The 24,479-nt window shown below is 40.1% G+C and overlaps 1 protein-coding gene across 2 annotated transcripts in view; it reads left to right on the top strand.

Annotated features, from left to right (window-relative positions):
- The window catches only part of MAN1A2 (mannosidase alpha class 1A member 2), a 153,794-nt gene that overhangs the window by 121,586 nt on the left and 7,729 nt on the right, over nucleotides 1-24,479 (top strand). The window contains exons 10-13 of one of the 2 annotated variants that reach the window (XM_075764119.1): nucleotides 2,802-3,021; nucleotides 13,029-13,201; nucleotides 22,289-22,404; nucleotides 22,536-24,364. In XM_075764119.1, coding sequence (XP_075620234.1) covers nucleotides 2,802-3,021; nucleotides 13,029-13,201; nucleotides 22,289-22,404; nucleotides 22,536-22,611 — 585 coding nt within the window. In that variant the 3' untranslated portion in view covers nucleotides 22,612-24,364. Of the gene's footprint in view, nucleotides 1-2,801; nucleotides 3,022-13,028; nucleotides 13,202-22,288; nucleotides 22,405-22,535; nucleotides 24,365-24,479 lie in introns of those variants that run through there. The other variant, XM_075764110.1, reaches the window with a different exon arrangement.

Genomic DNA, 24,479 nt, shown 5'->3' on the forward strand with positions numbered 1-24,479 from the left:
ATGGTCAAAAAAAAATCCTATAATCATCATAATGTCCATTTTATCACAGTCTAGGATAATCAAATCAAGAGAGCTAATGCTACAGATCTTAGTATCATCTTCAGTGGCAGAATTTTCAGCAAACCCAGTCTTTCCTATACCAGTCCTTTCAGAACAAATGAGGCTTGTACAGTTAACCGCATCAGGCTCCCTAGCAGCAGAAGCCACTGTATCATGCCAGTCCCGAATGCCAATTTGCATGATTGTTAGACAATCACTCTGGCAGCTGTCAGAGACTTATTAGTTTCTGCTCTGTCAGTTATTTCTGCGTTCTTCTTGCTGGATCCTGCCATAAGCACAAACTTCAGATCTGTCAGTGGTATTAGTGAAGAAATTAACCCAAGAGGAATGCAGACCAGCACTTCTCTTTCATTACCTTCAGAATGCACAGGCTCAGTAGAGGGCAGTGAAGAAATTTCACCATCCAAATGATGGCTCAGTCCACAGTGCAAGTAAGGAGCAGGGCCCTACTGATGATAAGGCAGTCTTTTCCCTGTGAGCCACTGCACTGGCTTTTATCTAGTGCAGATCTTCACTGGCTGAGGTGTAGATTCACATCACTATAACCATTCAGAAAAGTTGCTGCAAGCACTGCAGCATCTCAAATCAAGAACATAATCAGAAAACCATACAGAGACATATACGTATTCAGAAACACAACTGTTTGCTGGAGCACCTCTCCTATGAGGACAGGCTGAGAGAGCTGGGGTTGTTCAGCCTGGAGAAGAGAAGGCTCTGGGGAGATCTGATTGTGGCTTACCAGTACCTGAAGGGGGCCTACAGGAAAGATGGTCAGGGACCGTTTCCAAGGGCAGGTAGTGATAGGACAAGGGGTAATGGGTTTAAGCTGAAGGAGGGTTGATTTAAATTAGATGTTAGGAAGAAATTCTTCCCTGTGAGGGTGGTGAGGTACTGGAACAGGTTGCCCAGAGAAGCTGTGGATGCTCCATACCTGGAAGTGTTCAAGGCCAGGTTGGCTGGGGCTTTGGGCAACGTGGTCTAGTGGAGGGTGTCCCTGCCCATGGCAGGGGGGTTGGAACTAGGTGGTCTTTGAGGTTCTTTCCAACCCAAACCATTCTATGATTCTGTGATTTCAGATTACTGTTTATATTATTGTCTTCCCCAGATGGGGCTATAATCCTACAAATCCTTTTAAAACTGTAATTTTAATATTTTTTTTTAGAAAAGTTTTTTATTGAAGAAAACTTTAGAAGGCTGTCAGATGTTATTTCAGTACCTGGATTGAGGACTTCCATGTATCAAATATTGCTGGGTTCGATACAGCTGCTTTACAGTCCTGTATCACTTAAGCATCAGCTTAAAAAGAAAAAAAAAAGTTGACATACCTACTACAGTCACAGAAGAGCTGGAAGCTTTTTGTTTGTCCATTTTGTTGAAGACAAAAGACAGTGTCACTTTTTTTAGGGGGAAAGGCTATTTCACTGTCCACTTTTAAACCTGAATTACAAGTTGCAAACTGATTAATCTATGTATTTATTGCTTGAATTTGCATTGTAGCAAACTGCATAGTTTGCGCTGTGTAGATAGCAAGGAGGCAACTGTGTGCAGCAGGTACAACCTCCACATCCCCAGTAACCGCTTTAGTTATATGCAGGATCTGCTGCCTGTGTGTTCTCACTATCTCTAGTTTTAGTGCAAAATACAGTTGTGGAATTTGGGGTGTAATTTGTTGTAGGTTACAGAAAAGTAACGGAGAGTGGTAGTAATTCACATCTGTAATAGATCTTGTGGATGGCAAGGAGAGTAGTAAATGCCTTTTTAATGGCACTTTAATCCTTCAACTCTAATCAGCCTTGGAGTACTCTGACCAGTCACAAGGTCATGCACTTTGAAGGAAGTTGTGAACCCATCAGATGGTCATGCGTGGAAGTGCAAAGGAGATTTCTGGAAAGAAGATAGGAATAATGTCTCCATGGTACAAAATATAATTGTCTTTATTAATATAGCACTCAAACTGTAATGACATTCTAGTTACAAGTACAACTGTCTAATGATATTAAGTATTGCAGTAGATCAGTGAGGATTGTGAACCTCTCTGAAAGAGGCTTAAGTATATCTGTTGTAGTTCGCAAACTTTGGAAAGTTAGGTCACCTACTCTCCTTCCTACTACCAGAAGAATACCATTTATAAGTCACAAGCAACAACATATATTTGTACAAATGTGCAAAGAAAAAGCAGCAGTCGCCTCACCTGTAAAATAATGTTTTCTGTGAACAGCCGCTCTGACCCTCACCCATCCTTTGACCATGTGCAGTCTGAAAGCTGCTATGGGGAAGCAGCTAGAAGGTGGCTGGAGCATTCCTGTAGCTTCCTATTAAAGACTGACTGAGAGTACAGGTGCTGCCTTTACACATATTGCTGACCAGAAGTTTCCAGCGTGGGTGTATTTTCTGAGTACACACAGGCTGTACAGCAGAACAAATAGGTACTTCTCGGAGTTAACAGGTAGACAAACATTGTTTAAGCCATAAAATATGTGCTGAGTTCTCAGCTAGAAGTGCAAAATTATCTATGTTGTGATGTTTCTATGATTGGTCTTATTAGCATCGTTTAGCAGTTAGGGTATTTCTTGTGTGCATTGAAATGATATTCTTTCAGCTGTGTGTTCCTGTAGTGCTCAGAATTTGAAAGAAGAAAATTCTTTTTGTTTTGAAAACAGTACTTTATTCTTTGAAGGAGAGCTAGTATGTAAAACTTGCATGTGAAACAGTATTTGAAAGTTCTCTTAATCTTCTTGTAGGCCATAGAAAAACATCTCATCAGAAAATCTAATGGAGGACTGACCTTCATCGGGGAGTGGAAGAATGGGCACCTTGAAAGGAAGATGGGCCATTTGACCTGTTTTGCAGGGGGAATGTTTGCCCTTGGAGCAGATGGTTCCAGAGATGATAAAGCTGGACATTATTTGCAACTTGGAGCTGAAATTGCACATACGTGTCATGAGTCGTATGACAGGACAAGTAAGATATATTGCTAATCTAATTATTTCAGTGGTTGAAATATAGAAATTGTTGTAACTCTTTTTAAGATTTGTTGTGGACCTATGCCTTGTCTAATATGCACTGTTTTTATACTAGTATAATTTTTTTAACATTCATGTATTTACTTCTGACCTACATCATGATGAGTAAATGTAAACCCAGACTTTATATGATTCCTTCCTGCCTGTTTATTTTTGGATCAGTCAGCTAAGGTAGGTTATATGGGTGCAGGGAAAGAGGAGTGTGTGTGAACTCTTGTCCTCCCAGATATATAGGGCAGTTTTTTGTATATACTGTTCTTAACTTATGTAGAGTGAAAAATTGATAAAGACACCTTTTCATGGTTTTAGTAATAATCCATTCTGGGTAACTAGAGTTAAACTAGAGAGGATGAAGATTAGTATGCAAACAGTGAGATGGCCAAAGACCTGATTAGTGAGGAGGCAACATCAGGCTTCACTGTTGGGCCGGAAGTTTCTCAAGTTCAGTCTTTTGTACCAGGTTTATTTTACATCTTCAAAGTGACCTTGATGCATAAAGTTGAAGTGTGCTGATTATACTTACAGTGACCATAAAGTCATACGGCACAATGAAAACAGAAGAGTTTCAGAATAGTCAACAGGAAGATCTTGAGGACGGGATTGTCAGAAGTAAGTTCACTAGGATAAAGGCAGGAGCTCTTTCTCTCAACTGGGAGTTGAAAAATGCCAGTGCAGTCCTAGTCTGTATCAGGTGAAGAATTTTCAGCAGAAATTAGAGAATGCTAATACTCCTTTAGAAGACACATATAATTTGTCACCCAGAATACGCTGTACAAATCTGAATTTCAAGAAGAACAAATGCAGAGAAGAACCAATGAATGATTAGAGTGACAGAGCTTTTATCTTACAGTGGGAAAATAAGAGGGGTCTTCCTGCTCAGACTAGAAAAATAATGCCAAAGGACGGAATAAATTTGTTTTCATCTCAAGCGGTAAACACTGAAAAGAAATAGAGTTATTTTAAGATATAAACAACACAGTTGTACCAAGACCAAGATTTGTAAGCTCGCTACGAATAAATGTATGTTGGAAATTGGAAATGGCTTTGTGTAGTCATCAGAGAAGTGAGCTTCCAAAATAACTTTCTAGTAATGGTAACTAAAACTTAAGCAATTTTAAGATGAGAATTCATGTATTTATCACAGGATTACATAGTATCAATGTATAACTGCCTGTCAATTTAAAGAATTCAATCACATAAGTGATACTTTTACCTGGGTAGCAACAGCATTAAAAAAAAGAAGGAAAAAACATGAGGATGCTTGAGGAAAAAGGTAGGACATAGTAGCTATTGTTGCATTCTGAAAAACATGTTTAATTCAACACTAAAAATAAGCAATGCTAAATTTACAGTTGTTTGTGCCGTCCTAATTTTATTCCTTCAGGTGCTTATTCTGTACCCTAAATAAGTCAAAAGATGGAGGGGATAAAAGTTTTGGTTACGTATTTAATAACTGTATAAGAACACACACATGCAAGAAACAGACTGAAAGTTGTACAGACAGCTATAAATTTGCAATGCCCTAGTTTTCTTTTGTTCAGTCATGAGCTCTCAGGAATGTGGATTTTTTTGTTTGGGGTTTTTTTTGCCTGGACTGATTTTTCAAAGAAAATAAAGAACTGTTACGTGCAAAATGTCAACTTCTTCATTATGCTTTAACAGCAGGATTTGAGACATAGTCGTACACTTTAATCACAGAACTAGCTGGCTGCAGACAAAAACTCTCTTTCAGAGGACAGACAGTCATCCTGGTTCAGCTGATAGGTTTATGTTTCAGTCAGCAAAGGAGAGAGAGTCATTTATTACTCCTATAGACCTGGGAGAACTCTTGCCCCATTTGGTGTCCCCAGAGGAGAAATCAAGGTGCTGAGGCTGTGTGCTGAGGATAGAGAGCTCTTTTCTTCAGATAAGACAACCAGAGGGGTCCTTTCCTGTGTCTTTCCAGCACTGATCATAATAAACTGCAGTATATGCCTGATTTTATAATGTTTTAGTATAAAAATACTACTTTATGAAGCTTATAAATTTCCACAAGGGCTGAGCATGAGGGGGGTGGAAAAAAAGCACTATTTCAAGGTCCAGTCTCAGCAAAATCGAAACAGAATTTCACAGAGTAAAAGCACTTCTGGAAAAGTAGGGCATTGTATTGCCAGCTGTCAGCAACCTGTTGCACATATTGCGGGTATGAAAGCCTGTTTAAAAAAAAAAAGAATTTGATATTTCAGAAAGCTTCAGGTAAACTAAGTTCTATATTTGCTTCTTTAGATTAATGTTATCATATAAATCATGGAATACCATCTCCTGAAATTCTGGTTTGAAATCAACTTTTCCGTGTCTTGAATAAATAAACAAACATGATGACATGACAGATGATTTAAAGTCAATGACTTGTGGATTTTCAGATAAATTCGGTTGGAGTAACTTCGATCTGGACAGATTTTACCAATGTGATAATAAGTAAAATGCTGTTGTCTTGCAGTGACAGTCCACATGCCTATTTAGCATTGAGGTGATTGCCTACCATGACATTTATGGCTGGAGGTTCTTGATGTGTTAGGATTTTTTAAGGCAATAATAGTATCCTCTGAGGTCACTTTCCCCTCTCATACATTACCCTATGTCTTCAGACAAACTCAATCACCCTCTGTAAGGCAGAGCATTTGTGGTGACTTCAGGCTTCTTTAACAAAACAGGACTTTACTTATTTGCTAATATACCCTTCAGTTGTTCTTATCTGGTTGCCTCTCTTCTTCATTTACTTGCCTTTGGGACTGAAGTTATCACAATTGATGTGAGAAGTCACCTGTTGAATTATGATTGCCCAGACTCTCATCGTTTCTAAGACCATCTCTCTGGTCCCTTGGATGCATTTGCTTCTGTTGATGGCTTCTAAGACCCTTGAGGTCTTAGGCATTATGAATCCTTCTCTGCTTTCTGGTCTACCCCTTCATGTCAAGCATTCTGTCGTTATCCAGTTTGTGCTCTCAGCAGTAGACCTTCATGGTGTTAAGGAGCCATTGTCCCAGCAGGCAGTTACACACTCCTCTCCCAGCTGACAGGTCAGGAGCAGATTGTCTTGCAGGAATCCCACACAAACCTAGCTGGGTTACAGTGCTCCCAAACATATTCTAACCCATTCCCCAATTCAAATACTTCTTTTAGGTTCCCCAGACACATGATGAAAAGATGTGTGTTTTGCCACAAATTATTTGGGGAGGATTGAGGGCCACCTTGCATCCTGCTTTTTCACCTCTTTACTGGTAAATATCCTCCACTGCCCATCCTTTCTTTCCATTTTGGCAACAGCAGTCACTTTGCCATGTAACCAGCAGAAGTTGCCACATGGTCACAGATTTGCACAGTAATGTTGTAGACTGACTTACTTGTCTTAGCTGTGGCATCATTGGAACGAGAGCTTTCCACTGACATTTTGGGTATTCCTTAGTCCTCTGGAATGCGTCTTGGTGATCCCTTGCAGGTTCTTTGAATGCTCACAGTGCATCTCTGGGGCTTGCTGAACATTTTAGGGCATTTAACTTGGTTGGAAGTGTGGCACAAGTTAAAGCTAACCATCACCTTTTGGACAGATTGTTGCTGGCATGACACAATGCCACATCTCCCAGTGTATAAATAAGACCAACCTCAGATCTGTGAAGCTACCTTAGAGAGGCCACAGCACCTACATCTCTTGCTGGGTCAAGCAAAGATACTTGATCTCAGCCCACATGACTCAGTTTCTTCCTCATTACTTAACACCGTTATCATTGGTAGTTGCTGCTGCTTTAGTCGGAATTAATCAATACTAAGATGAATAGTTTTTTCATAGAGGCAGATGTGGAGGAAGGATGAGACCCCATTTGGGACTTATGAATACTGCATGTGTTCTTACATAAGCTCAGTTTAGGGTGGTGATGGAGGAGATCATCCCAGCTCTATAGAAAGGAGAAGGACTTTTGTCTCTTGAACAAGGATACCTTATTCTACATCTCAGTCAAAACAGATAACAGGAGGTATGTCTTGTGGTAGAAACAAACCTATTCCATTTCAGAAGTCATTTGCTTGACTTCTGCACAGATCTGAGGTTTTTCATAAGATCCCTGGCCATTATAGTAACCCAACTTGGATGAAAGTATCTGCTTTTATTACTAAATTGACTGAGTAATTAAAAGCAGATTAATAACTCCATTCAGAATAGCTTGGGGATTTTTAGCTTTGGACAGTTAAACTGAGTCAACATCCTGCTGTTTTTCAGGAACAAGTCTTCCAGACCTACCCCCTGAGAAAATTTTGCTATCCTACATGCTATTTTCTCACTTCAGGCCCAAGTCTCATTGTCCAAATGTAAAGTGGTCTGTCTACATGTGACAGCCTTCTCCTACATGGCTTGTTACGAGTTTTGCCTTAACCCTTCCAGATGTTGCTACACCCTTTGTACTCCCTTTCCCACCAGCTTGCATTCTGTCAGCACTTCAGTTATCCATTTCATCTGTCATGATCCTGTCAGCTCCACAGTGCTGATTAATACAGAGAAATTGGAAAGTCCTTGCAACCGTTCCAGGTGTATTTCCATGGGCATTATGTCCTAATGACAATTGACATCACTGCTATGTAATCAATGAGAGGTTTATGCAGGGGGACAGTTTCTCTGATAATCTCATGCGCCTATTGATGATCTCCAGGAATATCTGAGAAAAGACCTCAGACTCCTGAGTCATAGGCTGGAGAAGTTACAAGGGATATCCTGAGGAGCTCAGGATCTTGCCATGGCTCTGTGAAAATCCCTGTAGATTCTGCTTAAGCTGAGGATCTGTCTAACTCCCTGTGAGATGCCTTTCTAAGTCACTAGCTGGAGGAAGATAATGGTCTTTGGGAGGTGAGGACGTGATTCTGATCTGCCTCTGACCAAGGGAGATCTGTTTCCAGGAGCCATTGAATGTGTCAACATGAGACCCCTGAGTCTTTTGCTCTCTTTGGGAAATTGTGAATACTTTGCGGCACCCCTTGGAAACACCAAGGATTTGAAAGGGCTTATTGACTGTCAAAGTCAGAAAACTTAACTGTAACCAGAATAGTCTTATGATATGTAATCCATGCATGCCTCTGCTTTTTTCTGTACCATAACCTATTGATACATTATTGCTGTAGTCATCCTAAATCTTCCATCCTATGGCAGGAGATTTCAAGTTTTTTCTATAGTGTAGGGTGCTCTCCATTTGGAGAGAAGATTGAGAGAGCCAAAGACAGAAGGCATGCTCTGATCTGCATGCCCATGTACCAGCACAGCACGAGGAATCATAATGCTGTCAGTGGGCAGAGGTAAGGCTAAAAGAATACAGCTTCGTGTGTTTATGGTGCAAGGTTTCTTGTGTGTGGACTTGCACATCTTGAGGTATTCCAGTTACTGGGGATTAGTTCTTTGTTTTACATACTTGTACCACTGAGAAACATGGCAAAGGCATAAAATAACTGGTAATGTGAAATGCATATTTTTTCAATCTATTGAAAAAAGATCTCCAATGAAATTGAAGGAAGAGAAAGACCACTAACAAATCAGTCTGAATAATTAGCTTTCATAGATATCGTAGATGTTAGATTAATAAGCAAAATTATCTATATAGAATAGCATCATTGAATCATTTAGGTTGGAAAAGACCCTTAAGATCATCGAATCCAACCATTAACTTAACACGGCCAGGCCCACCACCAAACCATGTCCCCAGGCACCACATCTAGGTGTGTTTTAAATACCTCCAGGGATGGTGACTCAACCACTTCCCTGGGCAGCCTGTTCCAATGATTGACAACCCTTTGGGTGAAGAAATTTTTCCTAACATCCAGTCTAAACCTCCCCTGGTGCAACTTGAGGCCATTTCCTCTTGTCCTATCGCTTGTTATTTGGGAGAAGAGACCAACACCCACCTGGCTACAACCTCCTTTCAGGTAGTTGTAGAGACTGATAAGGTGTCCCCTCAGCCTCCTTTTCTCCAGGCTAAACAACCCCCGTTCCCTCAGCCGCTCCTCACAGGACTTGTGCTCTAGACCCTTCACCAGCTGCTTTGCTCTTCTTTGGACACGCTCCAGCACCTCAATGTGTTTTTGGTAGAGAGGGGCCCAAAACTGAACACAGGACTCGAGGTGTGGCCTCACCAGTGCTGAGTACAGGGGGATGATCACTTCCCTGGCCCTGCTGGGCACACTGTTTCTGATATAGATTGGCAGCGTGTGCTGATTCACAGCACACAGTATTTTTAGTAAAATATTATCCCTTACTTATAAGAATTTTCCCAGCCATTAGCCGATAATATAAAGTATTGAATGACTACAGAGAGATTATTTTAGGATAAAGTTTTTTGCATGTCTTTAAAGTTTCTGACAAGAACTGTCCTCAGAATCTGGGTACAGCATTTGCTGTTTTTATACGTGTGACAATTCCAATGACAATAAGCCAGATGACTAAGATTTCAGCAGAGACGTTGTCAGGGTATGAGTAGATGCTGTCTCTGTCCCAAGACTCTCCGTAAGCAGCTAAACAGGCAAAGACGATAAGAATAATTACTTACTTTCCTGAGAAGTGTAAAATAACAATGTACGTTGATGGAATGGTTCAGAGAGTCACAAACAAAAGTATCTTGGAGAGTCTCTTCCTCAAATTTTATATGTTAGAACCCAGAAAGCATTACTATAATTATGAATCCTTTCTTACTTATAGGAAATATGTAGCTGGACTGACTGTAGTCTTAAAGGAACACACACAAAAAATCAAGCAATGTTATCAAAATTATTTCTAAAATTATATATATAAATATTTATCTAGAGGTCTGAGGATTTGCCCTTATTTTCAGCAATACTAAATACAGCTCTCATTGAAGTCAACTTTAAATCACTTAAAATCTCTTTTTCGATGGTACTGGTTTAGCTGTGCAATTTGACATTATGATGTGAATTTGTTTCTCATCGGCTCTCCCTGACTAGAAATATAGCCTATCAGCCCCGTTAATACTAAAATAACTGAAGTGTGACCTAGCAGTGTAAAATGTCCTTAGACAGTTCTTTGCTTACAAGAATGCTCCTCCAAAAGGTATTATGTTCATAGTAGCTCTTTAGTTTAGCCAGCTATTAGTAGAAGTGCTGTGTATTAATTTTACATCCTTGGTTTCAGAAAAAAATTCAGTGAGATTGTCACAATCTGCAGGGATCAACCATTCTTTGGGTGGTGTGTTTTCTTGGAGTGCCCGATAATGTTAGAAGTAGATATGAGTAAATAATTAAAGATGTAATGTACCAGCAGGCTACAAAGCAAGAGAAGGTCTCACGGTTTCTGTAGGTGGTGCATCACCAGAACTGCCTGAAGTCCAGCTTCTCTGGTGAATAAGAGTAATACAACTAACATGGTTCACCTGATTTCCAAAAGGCTTTTTCAAAAGTTCTCTACTCAGGCCTTTTAAGGATATTAAGCAGCTGTAGCACAAGCAGCAAGTACCTGCATGGAGAAAAAAAAATGGTTGTAGTATAACAGAAAGGGTAGAGGTAAATAGTCAGTTCTTGCAGCAAACGAATGGTGGTTAACCAGTGGTGCTCTGCTGTATCTGATATATGTTTACACACAGATATTATGTGTATATATGTGTATAAATTGATACTGTATTTACATTTTATATTTTAATGTGTGTATATACATATGTATAAGTAAAACATATACATACATACACATATATAAATGATCAGGAAAAGGGCAGGAATAGTAAGGTAAGTGTGCTGATGATAATAACTAAAAAAAAAAAAGCTATTCAGGATAGCAAGGATGAAAGAAAGCTGAAAAATTGCACAAGGACCTTATGAGGTTGAGTAATTGCATAATAAATTACTAAATTAAATTCAGTGTAGTTAAACATAAAGTGAAAAAAAGTTATTCCTAACCTCACATATAAAATGATGAGCTTTTAACTGAGCTTTTAACTGACCATTACAACTCAGGAAATTGCTCTTGAGATTATGAAAATATTAGCTCAGTAGCGGTCAGGAAAAACAAAGTGAGAAAGAACAAAATAGAACATGTCATTATGTCACTGTATTAATCTTGTCCACACTTTTAGTGCTGTATTCAGGCTGGTTCTCACATTTCAAAAAGGATATAGAAGAATTGAAGGAGTTGCAGCAAAAGGCTAGAAGTATGGAACAGTTTCCATTCAAGGAACAACTGAATCGGATAGCGTTCTTAAGTGTGGATAAGAGATGGTTTAGGTAGGATACAACAGATTTGCAAAATCAGCAGGGGACGGGAGAGAATAGATAGGAATCAGTTCTTCACTCTCTTTGCCAAGAGAAGACCTAGAGGCTATCAAATGAGTGTAGCAGGAACCAAGCTGAAAACAAAGAACAACAAAAACGGTGGTTCTACACTGAAGAGGAGGTAGTAGAGATGTGGAACTCCTTAGCAGAGGTTATTTTGGATGCTTAAGGCTTATGTAGGTTTAAGGAAATACCAAATAAGTACTTGGGAAATAAATCTCTTAAGAATTACTGACCACATAAAAAAAGTATGTCTAGTTTTGGAGAAGCCTTGAGATCAAAAAGATTGGAGACTGGTAGAGAAGCTGTAAAAAGGTATCTCGTATACTTGGCCTGTTCTTCCTCTTCCTCATTCTGGTCTGATTTTGGCCTCTGTTGGAGACATGATACTGTATCAGACAAACTTTCATCTGGTGCAGTATGGCCGTTCTTATCTTCTTAATTTTGGGTAGGTAAAACTCTGTATCTAATCTTATCGATTTTGTAGTAAAAATTGTAAATTTTTTTACTGAAACAGGTAAAGTGGCCCATTTGAAAGGAGTATCATAAATATTTCTTGATGGATATTTCCTTACCATGTGTGTGGCTCAAGCACAGCGTGGTGCTTTTTTCTGTTTGCATCCAGGGCCATACTCCCTTGAAACAAAAAGATTAAGGAACTTTTTGGGACATTTTCTGCTGGGGCACACACTGGGAGATGCTCATATTTTTCATTGTAGTATTCTAAGGTTCCCCTTTCAGATTCATGAAACCATGGTTAATTTGAGCCTCTAGCCCATAGGGATTACATGATTAATCTCTGATAATTTTTAAAGCTCAAGTGCAGCTTCAGAGTTCAGCACCTTAAAAATTCTGTACCAAAGCAAAGGGTGGGGTGCAGCTGTAGGTAAGAGTGCATTATTTATGTCAAATTTGAGGAATAATGTGTAGCTGTATAATTAAAAACTACGTGTAATTGCATCTTTGTATTAGGGACAGTATTTCTACAGGTACTTCCCTTTTATATGAATAGTCTTCCAGATGCTGGCACAGGGCCATTACACCTTCCTTTAAGGGCTGAAGTAGCAAATCTCTTAGTTCAGAGATCTATTTTCAGATGTGGCTAAGTTGTAAACCCTTTACTTGAGGATCACATTATGAAGCACATCAGTTACAGTGGCCTGACAGCTTCCCTAAACCAAGAGAGTTTGGATAAAGATGCAGGTTATTTGAGATGGTACCTGGTTTTGTTCTAAGATCTTTTCCTGCTGGGCTGGGTGGGATCAAAGGACATCTGTTGACTCTTTTTTTTTTTTTTTTCCTTTTCTTCTTTTCTTTTTTTTTTCTTTTGCTTGTAAGCACTGATGTTGATCACTTTAATTTTATCCTATAATTGAATGGGTTACTATGTTTATATTCTTAGTGTTTCATTAGTTTTCAAGAGGATTGCTGTATTCCTGTCAAGATAGGTAGTTTTCTCACAGGAATTGGATAAATTATTCATAAGAAAAATTATAGGCCTCAACAATAGGAAATATTTATGAGACTGCTTGAAGACAAGCTAGTTTCTGCTTTTCTTGCATGCTTGGGATATAGCAGTCTCCTAGCCACCCTTCCTGCAAAGGATTGTAGGGAATAATTTTTTCTTTTTCTTTTTTTTTTTTCTTTCCTCTGCAGCATTAAAGCTGGGTCCAGAAGCATTCAAATTTGATGGTGGTGTAGAGGCGGTGGCAGTGCGGCAGAATGAGAAGTATTACATCCTAAGACCAGAGGTGATTGAGACCTACTGGTATATGTGGAGATTCACCCACGATCCCAAGTACAGGCAGTGGGGCTGGGAAGCAATGCAGGTAAATGTATTCATTATCTGTCAGTAAATTAATTCTTCGTATTTTCCTTTTGTAGCCACTTTCATCCTCTGGTGCTGAAACACTTCAAATGGTAATTGATTTTCACAAGTCACTGTAAACCAGGGCACCTATGGGGGTGCACCCAGTTATTCCTGTTTTGCAACTGCTGAAACAGATGCACAAATGAGAGACGTGTTCAGCATTATACAGCTGATGCGTTTTAGGCATGGAAATAGAATCCACTGGTCATGACTCCTACTGTTATCAGTAGTCCACAGCCCCCAGGAGAGGTAATTCATCCTGGGAAATGAAAGTGTATTATAAATAAGTTTGTTAAGCATGTGCTAGCACTCAGATTAAAAGACGAAGCTATTCTTACAGTTTCTTCTTGGTTGGGTATTGAAAGACAAGTAGTAGGACAACTATTCTCAGACACTTTGTAGACTAGAGAGCATATACATACGTATACATGGGTTGGTATCTTCTTTCTTTTCTTAGTTGTCTGATTGGAAGGAAAATAAAATTGCCAGTCAGTTTAGATTTACTGAATTATAACAAAAGATTATACCACTAGAAGTAGACCAGTAAGGGAAGTGAATAAGTAATGGCACATAAAGCAGAACTTTAAAATTGTTGCTAAGGTTTTTTAGAGACTGCTGGGGTTGGTTTGGTTGGTTGGTTTGGTTGGGGTTTTTTGTCTAGAACTGCTAGGTTTAAATCTAGTTTTTGTATGTTTTAATCAAATTCCCAAGTGTGAAAATGCTTCTGAGTCTTTCTCGTTGGAAATGCTCATAATGGTCTACAGAAGCCAAGATTCATTGTAAAACTCTTAACACAGATCTGTGCTCATGGTCTTCCTTCATTCATCCTTTGTACATAGATGGATAACTCCTTTGCTGGTAGTCATAGATTATGGCCTATATGATTAACTAGGCTTCATTTTCACAGGACAATATAATATTCTAATTGTAAAAATTATTTGTAATCCCCAAAAGACTTTTAAATGCTTCCTGGGACTGAACTTGTGAACTGGTTTTGGTCTCATGTTTCTCTCTTCCACCTGCTGGTCTGTAACTGAGGTCGTGCAAAACTAATTTGCTGGCCAAGCAGTTTTGTGGTCATCTTCAAGATCTGTGGATTACTACAACTCCTCCACTTCCCTGCTACAGCTCCAGCAGTCTTTGGAAGCACAGCTCAAAGCCAGTTTCAGAGATGCGAATAAACATTAAAGATAACAAGACACTAATGAAATATTTTGAGTACAGCCGAAGGAGATGAGGGAAGAGCAAAGGAAGAGACAAACCAAGAGCCTGGAGAAAATCTATTCTGCAGGTGAAAAGCAGTTTCACTCCACAGACCCAGAAAAAGTACTTGGAGCATGACATCTATTGAGAAGTCCTTATTCATCAGGTGGAAGATACTTAAGGCAGGTTCAGAATATTTAGCTGAGCTCATCCCCATCCTTCCCTCAGCACAGTTACAATCATGTAGAAGAGTCCAAGTATTTTAAGATTGTGTCTTAGTCCTGGTTAGGTTTTGCCTTGTAGACTGTTTTGTTACAACCAACATTATGTTAATCTGTAGAAAGGTTCCACATTTGTCACATTTGTATTCCAGAATGCATTGCTGCTCTCTCAAAAACATCAAACATTGAGTCACATCATCCCTCCTGCCCAAACTATGCATGTTTCTAATATGAGAAAGAAATGGATCCTTGCCAGTGTGTGTACTACAAATGCCTGCTGATCTAACACCAGCTGCTGTCAGAAGCTATGTCTGGATGATCCAAGCTGAAATTGGGTCCTTTGTACTAGGTTAAAGAATTTACAAATACAAATTTTTCAGGCCAAGATCTGTCTCTTAAACACACTGCAAAGCATGTCTTTGAATTGCATTTTGTTCAGTTTTCTCCATTTGCCTTCATATCTTGGTCCCCATTAATGCTTTCAAACCAAACCCTCCCTGCTTCCTCCTCTGCCTCCAATTTTCTCTGTGTGCAGGGTAGGATTTTATTTTATCCTTCTGTCAACCTGCATTGAAGTTGTGTAAATCAAGCAGCCCATGTGCCTAACTGACTCTATCCTTACAGAGTGCCTTTTTTTGCTTGCTTCCTCAATAAAGAGTTTCTATATCCAACATAGCCATAAAATATTTTTGAACTCTCCGTAAATGGTTTTTCATACCCCTCCCTCCCACAGTTACAGATTTTCTTTCCCTTACCATCATACTAACACAGAAGCTCAGAAAGCTTTTTGTTCCCCATGGTTTTCTGTTCCCTGCATATAGATAATAAGTTCTTGTGTTTACTCCTCACACCTATTCACTGCTTTCCCTTCTTCCCTGCCACACGCAGCTCTGGTTGTGTTTATTTCTCCATTTATACATAGAGAAGAATCTGGTCTGACACACAGAGCGCTTGGCTTGCTGCTTGTGTACAACACTGTCTGTATTTGCTTTCCTCTTGCCTTTCAGTCACTGAAGCATACTTTGAAATCTGTATTACAGATTTCTCACGGTGAATGATATCTTCTTCATCAGAAGTCTAGTAGTTTTTTTAAACTTTTGGGGAAACTGAGTTTTGTTTCTGGGTTCTAAATGGTCTTGTTTTTCTACATTGAACCTGGTGTTTGATGACTGAGTTCTGGGTGGTCTCCCTTATTTGCTTCTTTGAATGGATGAATACATCCCTACCCAAGTGGATTTGTGTTAGTTCACCAATAAGTTAGAAGTCTGTTTTTGTCATTTTAAGAACTCTTCAGAGATTATCTAGAATACATTGCAGAACCACCTGGCTTTTAAGTACACTGCATTACTTAAGTTTCCTTAGCATTCCCAGCCCAGATCTCTCTCTGCCTTTTATCAATGGGAATTTGCACAGAGGACTGGATTGTATGTGTATGCAGATCTTTGCACTGCACTTTCTTTATCTATTTCACCATTGGCAGCTTCTTTTTGGTTTTATTATCTGGATTTTTGGACAGCACTTGGGCATTTTAGTGCAGGTGGTGTGCTTTCACCAAGGCCTGTTTTGTCACATCTCTCCAAATCCAATGTCTGTGGAGAAAAAACAGGAAGTTGAATCGTATATTCCCTCAGCTATCATAAATTCCTGTGACAGGGTCTCTTATGTCTTTCCTGATAAAAAAAGGCTAATTCTCCCTAATACTATACTTAGCACTAGAGACAACATCCATCTCAATTGTATCAGGCCAGCCAAATTGGATGATGGTATGCTGGGGGGGCCTGGCTGAAGTATTACAGAAATACACATGCAATATATTCAGCGTAAATACAGAGAATTACTAAAATCCTTTTCAGGCTCATTCTTTGAAAGCAGTAAGAGCCACCATTTCACAATAGGCATGTAAAGCCAATTACTAATCTAAGCTGTGTGAATGAAGGGTTCAACTATTTGTTGGGGACTTCTATATCTGACTAAGTAGGATTGCACCATGGAGGCTGCAGAGTTCATTCAGAATTTCTACTTACAGTGAAAATAATATACAAGGCCTCAAGTTTGGGCTAACATTGGGCAAATTGAGAATTTGCAGTGAGATGGAGTAGAAAGCTATATAGCTCTTTACTTAGTGAAGCAAAGTAGACAGAAAAAAACCAGGCATAGGTTGGAGGTGAAAGGAACAGGGGTACAAAGTTCATGGGTTGGAAGCTGTGAGTACCAGAAAGAGGTGTTTTGGGAGGTAAGCTGGTGAAGAAACTGTTTTTATGAGCATGATATTGGCATAGTCAAGAAGAGTGACACATGCAACCACAAAAACACCCTCAGAGGAACTAAGGGACCTGAGGTCTGATCTAGAGGAACCTCCAATTTTAGTTCTAAAGAACTTAGATCAACTCTGACCTCCTTGTACGTCATGGGCCCTGGAATTTCACTTTATGTCATTTTTAAGCCAAGACACGTTTATTTGGCAAGAGTATACTACTGCATATTCTTCTGTTCTACTCTTGATTTGAATAAAGGGAACTGGAAAATCCACTTCTTTTGGTAGTTTGTTCTATTATTTAATTACTTGTGCTGTTAAAAAATATATGCTTTATTTCCCATTTGAATTTGTCTAGTTTCAGCTGTCAATCAAAGGATTTTCCTGTGACTTCCTATACTATATTAAAATTAAAATGTCTTTTATTCCCACGTTTTCTTTCCAAAGAGTTTTCATGGATTGTAATAAGCTTACTACTGAGTCTACTTAAGAGGCTAAACAAATTGTATTGTCTCCCGCTGTAAAGCATTTTCTCCAAATGTCTGCACCCACATCAGTTCATCATCCTTTTTTTAAAAATGAATTCTAGAATTGCATATTCCAGTTTTGATTTTAACCACAGCCCTGTGCAAAAGTAAAATTACATTCCTGCTATTGTTTACTGTCCCTGTGTGTGCACCTGCCACAACATCCTATTAGGAACTCATGCTGGATTGTCTCATGTGGCCACTGAATTCTTTACGGGCTAATCTAGTTCTGCAGTTACACAGCCTTTATGTTGAGATTTAGGATTATGTGCCTAGTTATATGAAACTCATTTAGTTTGGGCCCCAGTTCCCACCAGATTACACTGTCAGCTCTTATTTACCTATGTCATTTTTGCCAGCAGCAGTGTTGCAGTGATTGATAAAACTTCAGACCACTCCTTGTGGATCTCTGTGAGAAGCAGCCCTATTTGGTGATGATTTTACGTTGCCGGTTTGTTCTTAAAGCTCTGTCAGTAAGTTTTAAGTTAAGATAGTGATATTGGCATGATATAGTGCTGCTTTTGTATTATCATAACATCTTATGGTACCATGTCAGTTGCTTTAAAAACTTTTATGTTTATTACACGTCTGCAGTTATCTTTATTTTGCCAGTTTGTAGACCTCAAAGAATGAAATCATGATTGTGAGCAAGATGAGCAAGATAGTTTTCTATAAAACCATGCTGATTGGTGTCAATTATCCTCTTATTCTATATTTTTCACATGTATTTCCATAACTGTTTGGTCTAACATCAGGTATGACATCCTAAAATTATTCAGCCTGCCAATGCCTCATAATAGTAGCATTGCTTTGATACCCTTCCAGTCATCTAGGACTTCCCTGTATTCTAGGGTGCAATAAATATAGCATCATTTTATCAAGGAAACTGGTCTTCAGCTCTTGAGCGAAAGACCATCCAGGTGGCAAATCAGATGCCTCTATACCAAGTACGCTGAGATGTGTATGAAGGCAGAACGCTGCAGATTTCAAGTGCCTTTTAAGAAGCTTGTCTACAGCACCAAACTTTTCAGCCAGTGTTCTGAAGTTCTCTACACCTCTGAATCAAGGACAATTTGTTTATCCACATCTGGATGAATAGCTGTATAGCAGTCTTTCAGAAGAATTTTATCTCTACAGTTCATTACTACCTGCAGTGTCTCTGATCAGCTAGCATAAATCCTCTGCCTATCCTGAACTCCAGTCTAGCCAGAGTCTCTCTCCCCCAAGGAGAAATTTCTGAAGATACAAGTCTACTTGGTAATTGTAAGGAGGAAAAAGAAAATCAATATAGATCACATATTTTCTTTTTTTCAGGCTTCTAGGCCTGCTAGCTTCACCAGTCTTGCACTTAATTATCCAACCATGAGACCTCTACAGCACAGAGCAGAATCTCAGTGCTGTCTATTGTCTGCAGTCTCCAGATTAAATGAGTTGAAGGAGACAGTGTCTTAACAGTGGTACTGTTTATTCCTTCTTTTCATTTTGCTGCGGTCACTGGCAAGTTTCTACTGTCCAAGCTGTGGCACACAGTTTCAGGGTTGCTGAATCGTTGACCAGCAGACACCTGCAAGATCAGACTCTGCATGCTAGAAATTCTGGCAGGATTGTAACCATTGGAGCTTTCTTCCCACATCTTGCTACGCTCCAGAGCAGGGACAAGGACGTGTTCTGCAGTATTGTAAAAAAGGGTGTAGTAGCAAGAGGATGCACTTCATTTCCTGCTTAGAAAGTGAAAGTGCTTTGGCTCTTGTTCATTCATGTCACAAAGTCTAATAGCTGTAGGACATGTGGGTACGACGGTGCAGGTGGTTCCATAAGCAGCATATGCATTATTTCTTCAGAAGTCAGCCAAGACATTGATTTTTGTCTTTTCCTTTTTTTTTTCTTTTTTGTTTGGCTGCCATGTGATAGCCAGCATCAATTGTGCTGTGCAAAAGCATGCAGGCAAAGAGATTGTGGTGCGTGTGGTGCTGTTGGGCTAGATGTGTCACATCCACCTTTCTCCAGACTCTAGAAAAAACCTGGGCAACCCAAATCCCAAGATGTGAATAGTCTTAGTGTAACCCTAACCTGCAGCAGTAACCAGATCTGAAAAGAATTTGTTCAGACACTTCTTCCATGTAGGCTCAAGTCCCAACAAAAAAGGGGGCATTTCCATCCAAACTTGGAGAGAGCTCCACTTGAGATAAGGAATTACAGTGAGAATCAGATTTTGCCAGGAGAGTACCTTTCTTGGCATAAGCTCAGGCTCTAGAGCTACAGCCATTCCAGTAACATCCTTTTGCCAGTCTCTTCTCTTGCTTCTTTAAAAATCTTGGTCTTCAGAAATTTGAAATAACTTTGTACAATCTAGATTATTCTTTGGTCCATGAACAACCTCATTTTTCCACGGGGTAAGAGTGTATACTAGGAGAAGGTTAGCTGTAGTACCTGATGTGCTGTCACTTACTTTCCTAGGTACCTTGCTCATTTGCCTTTTTACTTTTCCTCCTGATTTGATATTGAGGTGCCAATGACACCAAGCCGTGTGGTGCAGTTGACACGCTGGAGGTAAGGGATGCCATCCAGAGGGAACTTGACAGGCTGGAGAGGTGGGCCTTTGCGAACCTCATGAAGTTCAACAAGGCCAAGTGCAAGGTCCTGCATGTGGGTCAGGGCAATCCAAGCACAACTACAGGCTGGGCAGAGAATGGGCTGAGAGCAGCCCTGAGGAGAAGGACTTGGGGGTGTTGGTGGATGAGAAGCTCAACATGAGCCAGCAATGTGCACTTGCAGCCCAGAAAGCCAACCGTGTCCTGGGCTGCATCAAAAGCAGTGTGACCAGCAGGTTGAGGGAGGGGATTCTGCCCCTCTACTCCGCTCTGGTGAGACCCCACCTGGAGTACTGCATCCAGCTCTGGGGGCCCCAGTACAGGAGAGACATGGAGCTGTTGGAGCGAGTCCAGAGGAGGGCCACGAAGGTGATCAGAGGGCTGGAGCACCTCTCCTATGAGGACAGGCTGAGAGAGTTAGGGTTGCTCAGCCTGGAGAAGAGAAGGCTCCAGGGAGACCTTACAGCAGCCTTCTAGTACCTGAAGGGGCCTACAGAAAAGCTGGAGAGGGACTGTTTACAGGGACAGGTGGTGACAGGACAAGGGGTAATGGGTTTAAGCTGAAGGAGGGTTGATATAGATTAGATGTTAGGAAGAAATTCTTCCCTGTGAGGGTGGTGAGGCACTGGAACAGGTTGCCCAGAGAAGCTGTGGATGCTCCATCCCTGGAAGTGTTCAAGGCCAGGTTGGATGGGGCTTTGGGCAATGTGGTGTAGTGGAGGGTGTCCCTGTCCATGGCATGGGGGTTGGAACTAGGTGGTCTTTGAGGTCCCTTCCAACCCAAACCTTTCTGTGTTTGTATAATTTCAGTGATGGTATCTGCCAGCATTCTTCATGCATGTGTCCAATGGAAAAATCTTCTTTGTTTTCCAGTAAGCAAAAGCTATAGTAAGGACCTTGAAGAGTTAATTTTGATTGAATTTATTTTCTCTACATAATAAGGAACATCACTGAAAACTTTTTGCTCCCCTGCCTTGACTCCCCATAGCTTCTGTTGAGTATAACTAGCAAAAGTCAGAATTAACGAAAACCTGGGCCTAAAGTGTCATGTGGAGAGAAACTTCATACAGGGTAACGGGTTGAATCACAGATTACTGAACTACAGGTAGCTGTGTTCAGTAGTTGGTAATGACAGACATCCTAAGCCACATGTTTTCCTTCATCACTGCTCCTTTTCTGTCCCTGCGTGAATCTATTAAAAGAGTTGGTGTCTGCTGAGGAAGCGCTGCCAAAGCAGCAGGGAAGTGCAAATAACCTGTGAGTCATTTCAGAGTTGTTTCTTTGGGGCCAGTTTTAATGGCTGATATCCTTGTGTGCTGTAAGGTCGTGCATGTGTGTGGAATAATGAAAGCATAGGCGAGAGGTGCTCTGAGCTACTAATGCGTTCTTTCCAGTGTCCTCCTCTTCCATTGTGCTTTTTGCAGTACTGTGTTGGAGCTGACTAGCTGGGTGATTTGTGAATCACGGATCCATTGGCCCCTTTCTGCATGGAATGTTTATGGATTTAAACTTCATGCTTTAAAGATAAAGAGCTCCTCTGCAGTCCAGGACACAGGCTGACTTGAGTTTCAACTGTATAAAGGGGAAGCAGAGGAGAGCACATGTAGGAGATGGAAATGTGGGGAGAAAGCAGCAGCTAGAAGAGTTTATAAGATGAAATCAACAGTCCCTAAAGATGAGTACAGTATTTTATTCCTACTTTCAGTTAAGTCCCTATGACTAGCCAGTAGTCACAGGGTTCCTGTAACTCTTCAAACTCTTCCAGCTGCAAAATCCAGGGATGTTTGTCACCTTCCTATGCACCTCACAGCACCTGTTGCATTAATTGACTGATGGATGTTCTACTCAGTGCTACCTGTGAGGAGCCGTATCAGCTCAGAGTAAAGGTCTACTGAGTCCATGTCCTGTCATCAATATCAGTCAACAGTGAATACCCAGGAAAGAAAGTATTCTGCGGAAGAATTCTTTCCCAGAATACTTTCTTAGCATGTAGCAGTTTGCCAAATGTGGTGTCGTTAGTAGCCCTGGAGGGATTTTACTTCGGTATGTGTCCAGTCCCTTTTTATTTTTTTTGGTCAGCGTAAACTGTTAACATCCACAGCATCTTCTGACAAGGAGATTCACAAAAGAATAATGCAGCATGGAAAGAGCTTCCTCCTTTGTTACTCAAGCCTGATCCTTTAAAGTTTCCCAATTTTGCTCTACAATTAAATTAACTTTTTTTTTTTTCTTTTTCCTTCCTCTTCGCAGGCAATTGACAAGTATTGCCGAGTAAGTGGTGGCTTTTCTGGTGTCAAGGATGTCTATTCCTCATCTCCTACATATGATGACGTACAGCAGAGCTTTTTCCTTGCTGAAACTTTGAAGTAAGTGCTCTTCACTCTTTGCATCTTCCTGTAAAAGCTAGCATCTAAATTCTAGAAGAATATGGTGGCTTAACAAATAATCTGTTGTCTTGTCAGGGTGGTTTATGGTTTGGGCTTTCTTTTTTACCCAGCTTTAGGGTCCTGGATCAACCCTTTTTACCAGCAGAAAATACAAGTGGAATTTCCCATATAAGAATCTTATGCTGAGGGAGCTTTAGTTTTTAAGACTTCTGTTTGATTTCTGGCATCACAACAGAGGTTATCTCCTTTTAAGCAATTCCCTTAGTGAAAGACTTTTTTTTTTTTTAAGATACACGGACTTGACATGTTTTATACAAGTATGTGCCATGCTCTGATACTGTAGAACCTGTTTCTCCTGTGTGTATCACTGGAAGGGAGTAAATGCATGGAACAAAAGTTCTTTGTGCCCTTGGGTGGTTTTTCTGTATTTATTGCACAATGTATTTTTCTAGAATGCTTTTGGTTGTAAGCAAGAATATCAGGCATATTTTATAATCTATTACATACTGAAATATTTTCAATTCAGTCAAATCAGCAGGACACCTGTAGTCCATCCTGCAGAAACTAATGCACTCTGTTGCATATTTGATTCGAGGTAAAATGTTCAGTTATTGGTCTTCCACCATGTTTCTTTTTAATGAATAAAAAATACTGTATTAGAATATCCTGTAATCTCTAATTTACAGAAATGATACATGCAATAAGAAAAACTAGTATAAAGATAGGAATATGTTATGGAGATTTTATTAAGAGATCCATTTTTAAAACTGAACTAGCATGTCATGACTAGACATCTCCTTCATCATTGACACAAAACAGCTATCAAGAGCACTCTTTTGTCACATGGTTGTGACTGCTGAGGGTTTTTGCCTATGAAGCAATGTCTTCTAATGTGTGACAATTTTCTTGATACTCAAGTTACATCAGCAAATTTGGTAATATAGTTCTGGCATTGAAATCTACCAAGATTCCTGTATTGGTTACCTCCCTGAAATCTTGTGAATTGTCTACTTATGGAAGAAAAGTGTCCAAGTTGGCTATATTCCCTACCCCCTTTTTTTTCTTCCTCCTGCATAACAGTTTGGAGAATGTTTTCTTTGGTTAAATCCACAGACAGAAGCCACTGCTGGCAGTGTGCATGGGGCCAGAGCTGCTATTAGGAGATTTAGTTGTTGCCTCTGCTTATATATCCACGCCTTTTTCTGCCAAACTGTGATGGAAGGGATAATGCATACGTTGTTGCACAAACCTGTCAGCAATGAAGACTCATTAAGGTGCCCTTTCTGTCTTTACAACCCAGTGATAAGATAAAAAACAGTTGTAACCATTTGGCAGTCTAGCAAGGCATGCAGGCTTTGCAGAATAAACAGGATTTTTATACAGCAGCAGAGTTTACAGTATCAATGATATCAGATTTTCAGGTTTTAGCTGTAGCTGATGTATGTGAAGATTGATTTTGGGTATTGGAAGCTCAAAATGCGAAGGGGAGAAAGCAGGTCCTGACAGTGGCAGTACAGGTGCCTTCTTCAGGGACCACAGTATGTTTCACTGGCAAGAAGGGGCTCCAAGTTCATCACATATAAGGGAAGAGCCTGGCTCTTCTATGCTTCTGCTGGCTCCTTACCAGACTCCTCTACATAGTCACAATACTTTGTTTCCCCATGGTGTCATTATAAAAATAAAGTGAGCCGCTGCTACCTTCTCTGTTGTCTTCATTAATTTTGTTTCACTTACTCCTTCGAGCTCATTTTCTGGAGCCTAAAAGCTACACTCCAAAGAGAGAGGCAGCACTTTCAAACAGGTCCAAATCAGAGAAGCAATACCTCCCCAGGAGCTGATCTTACATGATTATCTGCCTATACAAGCCAAATCAGAGAATGAAATCTGCTCCTAAGGGACTTCTGTGGTGACAAGGCTGACCTTTGAAGTATCGCCAGAATCCTGTCTGCATCTTAAATAATCACAAATTCTGAAAATTCACTGATGCATCACTCAGTAACTGGATGTACTATAGTGCAAGCATTGCAAAAAAAGGCAGTTCTAGGAAGGAACTC

Source organism: Balearica regulorum, chromosome 1 (genome assembly GCF_011004875.1).
Source record: "Balearica regulorum gibbericeps isolate bBalReg1 chromosome 1, bBalReg1.pri, whole genome shotgun sequence".
Taxonomy (NCBI): domain Eukaryota; kingdom Metazoa; phylum Chordata; class Aves; order Gruiformes; family Gruidae; genus Balearica; species Balearica regulorum.